This window comes from Notolepis coatsorum, assembly GCF_963971535.1.
Source record: "Notolepis coatsorum genome assembly, chromosome: 1".
Lineage (NCBI taxonomy): Eukaryota > Metazoa > Chordata > Actinopteri > Aulopiformes > Paralepididae > Notolepis > Notolepis coatsorum.
In genome coordinates this window covers 61,536,054-61,546,189 of record NC_140165.1, presented here as the reverse complement: position 1 = coordinate 61,546,189, position 10,136 = coordinate 61,536,054, and the positions used below count along the sequence as shown (strand labels likewise).

Here is a 10,136-nt window from a genome sequence, read left to right as displayed (position 1 = left end):
GAGAGAGAGAGACAGAGGGAGGGAGAGGGAGACGTTAGTCAGCTTTGGTTTGACCCTAAAAACATAGAGGGAGAAAGAGTGACCTTCTTGGGTTAGATACTACTTGTTGCTGCCACCTACTGGACATTTAATTAATTTCACATTGTTGTATCTTGTGTCAATGAAGGAAGTGTATTAATGTTTCAATGTATTTAATATGTTGGGATTACTTCTTTATTTAGTTTTAACAAAATATGATTGTTCCCGGTTTTTAGAATCTGTATTGACTGGTGGAGTTGTGATCTCTCTCTCTCTCTCCCCCCCAGGCCTCTAAGTGGTGTGAGGAGGGGGTCTACCTGTTGGCCTGCCAGCCCGTGGACCGCTGTCAGTCTCAGGACGGGGCTGAGGCCGCCCTGCAGGAGCTGGAGAGATACCTGGAGACGGTCTCTCTGCACACGCTGTCGGACCTCTGCCTCATCTGCTCCCAGTATGACTCCATCCTCAATGCTCAGCTCAGGGTGAGAGAGAGAGAGAGAGAGAGAGAGAGAGAGAGAGAGAGAGAGAGAGAGAGAGAGAGAGAGAGAGAGAGAAGAGAGAGAGAGAAAAGAGTGTCTGTGAGAGAGGGAGAGAGTGTCTCTGTGTGAGAGAGAGAGAGAGAGAGAGAGAGAGAGAGAGAGAGAGAGAGAGAGAAAGAGTGTCTGTGAGAGAGGGAGAGAGTGTCTGTGAGAGAGGGAGAGAGTGTCTGTGTGTGAGAGAGAGAGAGAGAGAGAGAGGTTCATAGATACCGCAACACTGTCCTGCTACACACACTGACCTTCTAATATCTCTAGTCAATGTGAGAGATTACACTGAACACGCAGCCTGTGTGTGTGAGTGCGTGCATGTGTGAGTGTGTGCATGTGTGTGTGCGTGCGTGAGTGTGTGCATGTGTGTGTGCGTGCGTGTGTGCGTGTGTTCACTGCACTCTGTGAACTCTCAGGTCTCTGCCACGTCTCCGTCAGGTTGTCCAGGTTGTGGCGCAAAGAATTTACACAAATTCAACCAAACCCGGCAATATCTGCCACAGCTTGTAAATTTGACCAAATTCCCACAATATTTTCTCGTTGCCTTCTGGTTCTGGTTCTGGTTCTGGGTCTGGTGGACCAGCAGACACGTTGGGAGGAGGCTAATAAACCACACATCAGCAGAACAAATCACTGCAAGCAGGGAACTGCTTTGAGTTGGTGGCAGGAACCAAAGTGATGCCTGACTTTAAAGGAACACGCCAACGCAGTCTTCTCCAGAGTCGGACAAGAAGATGGATACCAGCCTCCTCTCTGTGCGTTCAGTGGAAGGCTATCAGGCTGCAAGATAGCCTAGCCTAGCACAAATTAATAGAAGTGGATACGCCTCGCTTCAAACTCTGGAGAGGTGTTTTTGGCCAACAGCTAGGCTAGCTGGTCCGTATCCGCTTCCATTCATTTGTGCTATTGTGCGAGCTTGCAGCTGGGTAGCTGTATTTAAACCTTTTTTCTCTCTCCCTCCATCTCCCCATCTCTCTCTCTACCTCCTTCTCCCTCCCTCTATCTCTCCATCTCTCTCTCTCTACCTCTCTCATTCTCCCTCCATCTCCCTCTCTCTCTCTCCCTCTCTCTCTCTCCCCCCTCTCTCTCTCCCCCCTCTCTCTCTCTCTCTCTCTCTCTCTCTCTCTCTCTCTCTCTCTCTCTCTCTCTCTCTCTCTCTCTCTCTCTCCATCTCTCTACCTCCTTCTCTCTCCCTCCCATCAGGACCAGGTAGAGAGGGTGTTCCAGAAGCAAGGCTCGGTCCAGGAGATGTTTGAGAAGAGACGGGTCAGTCTGAAGAAGCTTGCAGCCAAGCAGACCAGACCGGTCCAGCCAGTAGCCCCACGACCCGAGGTCAAATCACCACAAACTTCTCCCGTAAGATCTGAGGTCAAATCACCACAAACTTCTCCCGGTAAGATCTGAGGTCAAATCACCACAAATTTCTCCCGGTAAGATCTGAGGTCAAATCACCACAAACTTTTCCCGGTAAGATCTGAGGTCAAATCACCACAAACTTCTCCCGGTAAGATCTGAGGTCAAATCACCATAAACTTCTCCGGTAAGATCTGAGGTCAAATCACCACAAACTTCTCCCGGTAAGATCTGAGGTCAAATCACCAGATAGATAGATAGATTCATCGATAGATAGATTCATCGATAGATAGATAGACAGACAGACAGACAGACAGACAGACAGACGTAATGTGATATAATGTATATAGATAATAACTCATCTCTACTTCCCTCTGTGCAGTGACTCAGAGGCACCAGGAGAGGAGGGCTTCTGAAGGCAGTGTTCTGAACAGCAGCTGTCAGAAGGTCAGTCTCAACCTGCCGCTCCTGGGGGCATTGATCTGGCCTCTAGTGGACTGTGATTGATTGTGGCCTCTAGTGGACTGTGATTGATTGTGGCCTCTAGTGGACTGTGATTGATCTGGCCTCTAGTGGACTGTGATTGATCTGGCCTCTAGTGGATTGATTGATTGATTGTGGCCTCTAGTGGATTGATTGATTGTGGCCTCTAGTGGATTGATTGATTGATTGATTGTGGCCTCTAGTGGATTGATTGATTGATTGATTGGTTGTGGCCTCTAGTGGATTGATTGATTGATTGTGGCCTCTAGTGGATTGATTGATTGATTGATTGATTGATTGATTGATTGTGGCCTCTAGTGGATTGATTGATTGTGGCCTCTAGTGGATTGATTGATTGATTGATTGTGGCCTCTAGTGGATTGATTGATTGATTGATTGTGGCCTCTAGTGGATTGATTGATTGTGGCCTCTAGTGGATTGTGATTGATTGATTGTGGCCTCTAGTGGATTGTGATTGATTGATTGTGGATGGTTGGTTGATCAAGTTTTCTACGATTGAAGATTGAAAATTATTGTCACATAATGTTTTATTTTATCAAGAGGCATTTCACAAAAATTGTGTCTAGTATGCATAAATATATATATATGTTGTGGAAGTGAATCAATGAGACGAGCAGACGGAGTATCGAGTCTCTGAACTTTACTTCCAAACAAATCCAACAGAACCAAGGTACAGCCACACCCTTAAATCAACTCCTCTTTACCACCCAATCAGTGTCCATTCTGAGGTGAGACACCTCCATCTAGTGTCCACCACACAGGCCCCCCCCCCCCCCCCCCCCCCGAACATTCAGAATTGACATTCAGTGCAACACAAAATAAACAGAACTGAACACAATAAACCCATACCAACCCCCCAAAACAGTGCACCCAGTGTCTTCAGTCTCTTTTAGGAGGTCTGACCACGCGGCCATAACTGTGTGTATTTAACAGTCACAGGGAACGTGGAAAGGGTAAGGGTAGGGGCAGGGGGCCGTCCCCGCCGCCACCAAGGCTTTGTCGGTGGAAAGGTAGGGGTAACACCGGTCGGAGGGCATGGGACAGGGGAAGACTTGGGTGGCCGGCGCCGGGGCTGAGCCAGCTCCACCGGCCCGTTGAGATCTGCTCCTTATTCCCCCCCATGTCCACCACAAAGTACTTGGGGCCCGGCTCGAGGACGCGGAAGGGCCCGTCATAGGGAGCCTGCAGTGGAGAACGGTGGGCATCATGACGGATGAACACATACCTTGCAGTCATCAGGTCCTTAGGAATGTACGACTGGGGAAGGCAGTGATGTGTGGGAACTGGGGCAAACACCCTTGCTGCGTCCTGGAAGGCAGATCGGTGAGCTGTAGTGGACCAAGGGGCAGAGGAACCAGGAAGGAACTCCCCCGGGACCCTCAGCGGTTGACCAAAGACCAACTCGGCTGAAGAGGCCTGCAGGTCTTCTTTAGGGGCAGTACGTAGGCCCAATATGACCCACGGAAGACGGTCAACCCAGTTGCTGTCTGTGAGCGTGGCCCGGAGAGCGGCCTCCATGGCTCCGTGGTCTTGGCCATGGCAAACGTTAGGGGCTTGTGGTCGACAAAAACTGTGAACTCGCGGCTCTCCAGCAAGAACCTGAAGTGACGTATGGCAAGGAAGAGGGCCAGGAGCTCCCTGTCGAATGTACTATACTTCATCTCGTTGTCGCGCAGCTTCCTACTGAAGAAGGCCAGAGGCTGCCAGGCGCCAGCCACCCACTGCTCGCACACCGCCCCTACTGCATAATTGTAGGCATCGTGGTGAGGGCTATAGGAGCAGCAGGAGATGGGTGTGCCAGCATGGCGGCGTTGGCAAGGGCAGCCTTAGAGCCCTCGAATGCCTGGACCCGCTCCGGGGACCAGCCCACGTCATCGTTGGCTCTCTTCCCCTTCAACGCCTCGTACAGAGGTCTCATCAGGTGAGCCGCATGGGCTATAAACCTATTGTAAAAATTAACCATCCCCAGGAACTCCTGGAGAGGTTTGATGGTGAGGGGGCAGGAGAAAGCAGCAATTGCCTCCACCTTGGTGGGTAGAGGAACAGCCCCCTGGGAAAAGACATGGTGGCCCAGGAAATCCATGGCCAGCAGGCCAAACTGACATTTGGCCGGGTTCACAATCAGCCCATGCTCGTTCAGCCGCTCGAACAGTTGACGGAGATGTCCCCGATGCTCCTCCACCGATGCACTGGCTACCAGGATGTCATCCAGATAAATAAACAAAAATGACAGGCCTCGCAGCACAGAGTCCGCTGGAATGTTTGCACTCCCACTTTAAGGCCGAATGGCATGCGCAGGAATTCAAACAGTCCAAACGGGGTGATAATGGCAATCTTGGGCACGTCGAGCGGATGGACCGGCACCTGATGGTAGCCACGCACCAAATCTACTTTAGAATAAATGGTGGCGCCCGCCAGGTGGACAGAGAAATCCTGGATGTGTGGCACTGGGTACCGGTCATGAGTGGTGATGTTATTTAGGAGACGGAAATCACCACACGGACGCCACTTCCCGTCCGCCTTGGGGACCATGTGTAGTGGGGAGGCCCAAGGACTGTTGGACCGGCGCACAATGCCGAGCTGTTCCATTGTGGCAAACTCCTCCCTGGCTATTGCCAGTTTAGCAGCATCCAGGCGGTGCGCCCGTGCATAAACCGGCGGCCCCACCGTTGGGATGTAATGTTCCACCCCATGCTTGGCGACAGAGGCAGAGAAAGTGGGGACAGTCAGAGCAGGAAACTCAGCGAGGAGGCGCTGGTACATAACACCTGTGGCGAGCATATTGGCCAGGGCAGACGGCCCCGTCCCCCCCAGTGTGCAGGGGTATGTGTCAAAGGACACAGAGCCAATCAGCCTACGGTTTGCAACGTCCGTGAGCACACAAAAAATCCACGCCCAGTATAGGCACCGACACTGAAGCAATAATAAATTCCCAGCTAAACTGCTGTCCATGTAAACACATAGTCACGTACCTGGTACCAAACGTACGGATGGAAGTCCCATTAGCCGCGGTGGTCCATGTCCGTTTCCCAAGGCGTCCGTGGCCGACGCAGGTAGGATGCTCCTCTGGGCGCCCGAATCCACCAACAGACGCCTTCCAGACAACGTGTCCTCGATAAACAACAGCTTGTTGATATTGACGCCAGCGCTCATAGCCGCTAACGAGCGCCTGCTCTTGCGTTTCCCTGGTTACCAAAGTTGCATGGTGGAACACAGCTCTTCGCTTTGTTGCCAAAACGGCGATGATAGTAACAAAGCCCTCTATCATCCCTCTGCAGCCACACAGTACTGACGGGAGGCCAGTAGTATTCTGTCCGCCTCCTCCGCCAATCCCCGGTAATCCTTGGTGCGCACGAGAGGCGAGCTGGCCAGAGCCGTGCGCACCGGAGTCGGGAGTTTACGCAGGAAAAGCTGCACAAAAATAAAAGTAGCGTCACCTGAACCGAGCAGTGCTAGCATGTTCTCCATGGGTTCTGTTGGTTTACTGTCCCCTAATCCGTTGAGGGACAATAGGCGCTCCGCGCGCTCTGCATCTGACAGCTGGAACAACCGCAACAGCTGTTCTTTGAGCGCATTGTATTTGCCGGCTGCTGGTGGTTCTCTCAGGAATCCCATCACCCGGCGTGTAGTGGAGGAATCCAATGCTGCGACAACATGATAATATTTAGTGTCATCCGCCGTTATTCCGCGGAGGTGAAATTGTGCCTCGATGTGTTGAAACCACGGGGCCGGGTCATGCTGCCAAAACTCTGTGTAGCAGGGTGGATTATCCCTGTTTTATGGGAGTGGTTGTACACGGCCACCGGGTAGCGGAGTGCAGTAGAGCTTAGTCTAACTGGACCCCCGCCTTTGGCCAGGAACATCAAACTGGAGGTCGAGCAACAGGAGCGGATGGGGCCTAGGATTCACTGACCTAGGGGGTGGCACTCTGGTCCTTCTGGCCCTCCAGGGCGGTCAGCAGTAGCTCCCCACACACCCTCACTTCCCCCAGTATTTCCTTTAGCCCTCCCACACCCGGTGACAGTAAGATGGATAATGGTTTTCGCTCCCCAAAGCAGTACCCTTCCTTAATGACCTGTAGAGACCTTAACAATGAAATATGGAGGTAGGGGTGGAAAAGGGTTAAATAATAATAGTATTACCCGGACAAAAAGGGTTAAGACACGGACTCAGTAACAGACACGCACACCGTATTCCCATCTACGTCTCCTTTATATATTACCTGGTTAATCAAGATACAGGGTTATACCTTAATACACTAATTATGTACACTATATTCACTCTGGGCACCTAGTGCTCTCACTCTTTATTACCGACACAGTAAACACCTCTTCCCCTTAACGGTTATCTGCTGCTCCTGCTGCCGTAGTAGGTAACCACAAGGTAAATAAATAGTAAAGGAGTTCAATGGGAATTTTATAAGGAACCACACGTTATTATCACACTCAAAAGAAATGAAAAGTGGGCCCACATTACCAAACAAAAGTCCTAGCTAAAGCCGGCTTAAAATGGTTGGGGTACCCCTATGCACTGCTGCCAGCGTTCATTCAAAGCAACGTTTATCTTTGCCCCTAGGGCCTGCACCACACAGTGAATTGCATATGATACCGTTTCAGCACTCAAAGCGCCGCTGTACTTATCAGAGAGGGCGGGCCCACTCTCACCACCACTCGTCCGGGTGGTAAGATGGCCGTTGGGCGATCCCGCGATAACAGCCAGCGGGCCGGGGTAGGCAGCTGAGGCAGTGGCGTGGGCTGGAGTAGGGCTGGGCGATATGGCAAAAAATCATATCGCGATAACGATATGATAATGTTATCATATTTCTCGATATCGATAATTATCGAAATTGTTATAAGTAAAAAAAAAAAAAATCTTTGTCGTTGCCGCCATCTTTAGTGTTACATCCCCTCACACTCCAGTTCTCAGGCTGCAGCTGGTTTAAAAGCGAAAGTAAACCGGCTTCTCTGCTGGCTGTGGCTTCAGGGGAGTTGAATAGTTCTGGCTCTGCTAGTTTATTTTCGATCTTTTGGCGCTTTTTTGGTGGACAAACCACCGCACATGTGCACCGTGACTCATGACTCGTGACTGGAGTCTAGCTCTGCTAGCACACATAGCCTACTGTGTACAGACGGTTTCAAACTGTATTTTAAATTAGAAAGCAAACAAAATAAATGGACAAGAGAAAAATAAATCTCAATTTGGTCAGTATTGTCATTTGGACAAGCAAAGCCATTACTTTAAGTTGCAGGCAAGAAAGACAAGTCTGTCCACTGTCTCTGGTTTTAAAACTGCCCTGTTGCAGGTCACAAAAAAATTTAAAAATAAATTATAAAAATATATATATATATATTAGGGATGCTCGATAATGGCTTTTTTACCGATACCGATATTCGGATATTGTCCAACTCTTAATTTCAGATACCGATATCAACCGATATCAACCGATACCGATATATGCAGGGTTACCCCCCCCAAAAAACTGAATAATTTCAGGTACCTAATAATTTCACTGGATATATATATAACAAATATTGTTATTGTTTTAATTTTTTTTAAACCGATACCGATATTTTCCGATATCACATTTTACTGCCGATATCGGCCGATAATATCGGTCGGCCGATAATATCGGACATCCCTAATATATATATATATATCGCGATATTTATCGTTATCGTTATATTGCCCAGCCCTAGGCTGGAGGAGCGTGCTGTGTTGTGGCGACCTCTGCTGGGGAGAAGAGGCATCCTATGTTGGGTCGAAGAGACGTCCACTGCGGGGCTGAAGGGACGAGCCGACGCGCGGGCTAAGCTGTGGTGCTAACCTAAACACAGCTAAACTGTGGGTCTTGGTGGACCCTCCTGCTATCGCCTATATAGCTAACGCACGGTGGGCTATGTCTACCACCTGTCTTCGGCGACGCTCGCCTGGTGGTGCACTCAAAGTGTCTATAGCCCCTTAGCCACAAGCTAAAATACTGCATACACTTCTAGTATAACCCGTGGTATTACTGAAGTTTATTCCTTTCTCTGTTTCATTAGTCCAACACTCCACTATCGCCTGTAGTTCTATAATAACCCGGATTGTAGCAGAGTCTCTCTATCTCTCCCGCTTGCTCTCAACGGGGCTCTTCGAGAGCGCACGTCTGCTCACGTTCCACGTCGAAGAGGCTTCCTCTCTCTTCCACTCCCCAGGTAAAACAGCGTCTTCCTCATCTCCTTTCCTCTCTGCTCCGCCTGCCACCACCGCCCCCTGCTGGCGACCGCAATCCGGTCCCACTATGGGACACTTAAGGAAGGAAAAGGATGATCTAGTTGCACGTTAATAATCCATATTCCGGCCGGAGGGATGAAAGAGAACCTCGCGTTATTTGTCCGGGCGGGATATCAAAGAGAACCACTGGTTACCATGTCTTTGTGCACACAGGGGAAGTAAAAGGTTACGTTAGCACTTCTGAATAATAGTAGAATATTCAGGATGCTACATCTGGCAACTTGACTGTAGCCGCATACACTGCGGGGACAACAGCCGGTGGATTCTCATTATTGCTCATATTTCACAAGTCAGGGTCACCACTGTAGAAGTGAATCAATGAGACGAGCAGACGGAGTATCGAGTCTCTGAACTTTACTTCCAAACAAATCCAACATAACCAAGGTACAGCCACACCCTTAAATGAACTCCTCCTTACCACCCAATCAGTGTCCATTCTGAAGTGAGACACCTCCATCTAGTGTCCACCACAATGTAACGGTTGTCATATCGTCACCTTAAACTTCGATGCCGGAAGGGAGTTTCGAACCTGTGGTCTGCCGCACCACGGGTCGACAGCACAGACCACTATACCAAGAGGTGAACTCACTGCTTTGCAACGTGTCTATGTGTCTTTTAAGGGTGAGAGTGAGTTTAACCTACAGCACCGCTACTCACCACAGTCACTTCACAACATCTGAAGTCCATTGTGACTGCGCTTAGCGGTACCATCCGTTACATATATATATACATGTTTGTCAGTCTGCATGTCAGTTGAGCTCATATAACTGAAAGGCCTGAATATCTGATGTGTGTGTGTCTGTGTGTGTCTGTGTGTAGGTTTGTTCCTTACAGAAAGTCAGACATGCCTCGCTCTCAGAGGAAGACGAGAACCTCGCTGTGCTGCGACGGTAAGATCTCAGCCTTCAGTGATTCAGATGTAAACTAATGCCCCCCTCCACACACCCCCACATACACCAAAACGAATAAACATGAATGTAACAGTAAAACTACTGAAAAACCCACAGTAAATACTGTCTAACTGTTCAGCATCAATCAAAGACGTTAGCAAGAGTCTCCCAGACGTTAGCAAGAGTCTCCCAGACTTTAGCAAGAGTTTCCCAGACGTTAGCAAGAGTCTCCCAGACGCAGACATTAGCAACATGGGTTTGTTTTGCATGGTGTTATCAGAGGACATTACAGATCAATGAAATTATCCCTATTGCAATCCTGATCTATATTCTTCCATCTCCATCATGTCGTTGGGCTTCTGATGACATCACGGGAGGAGATAGTCGAACAAATGTACTCTCAATAGTTAATTCATGTGTACAAAGCAGTTCAGAGCCTTGGGATATGTGTGAGATTAGGTGCAAAATAAATCGCTGTTGTTTTCGATGAAGTGCCCCTTTACAGTTTAGGACCCAGAATCAGTAGCAGTGACAAGGTGACCCCCTTAATACATTGACAACCACGGCTTGCAGT

At 49.4% G+C, this 10,136-nt stretch overlaps 1 protein-coding gene across 1 annotated transcript in view; it reads left to right on the top strand.

Annotated features, from left to right (window-relative positions):
• The window catches only part of mcf2la (mcf.2 cell line derived transforming sequence-like a), a 325,483-nt gene that overhangs the window by 261,206 nt on the left and 54,141 nt on the right, over positions 1 to 10,136 (top strand). Inside the window, 5 exon segments of the mRNA XM_084322780.1 lie at positions 306 to 497; positions 1,746 to 1,898; positions 2,095 to 2,119; positions 2,278 to 2,342; positions 9,492 to 9,562. Coding sequence (XP_084178906.1) covers positions 306 to 497; positions 1,746 to 1,898; positions 2,095 to 2,119; positions 2,278 to 2,342; positions 9,492 to 9,562 — 506 coding nt within the window.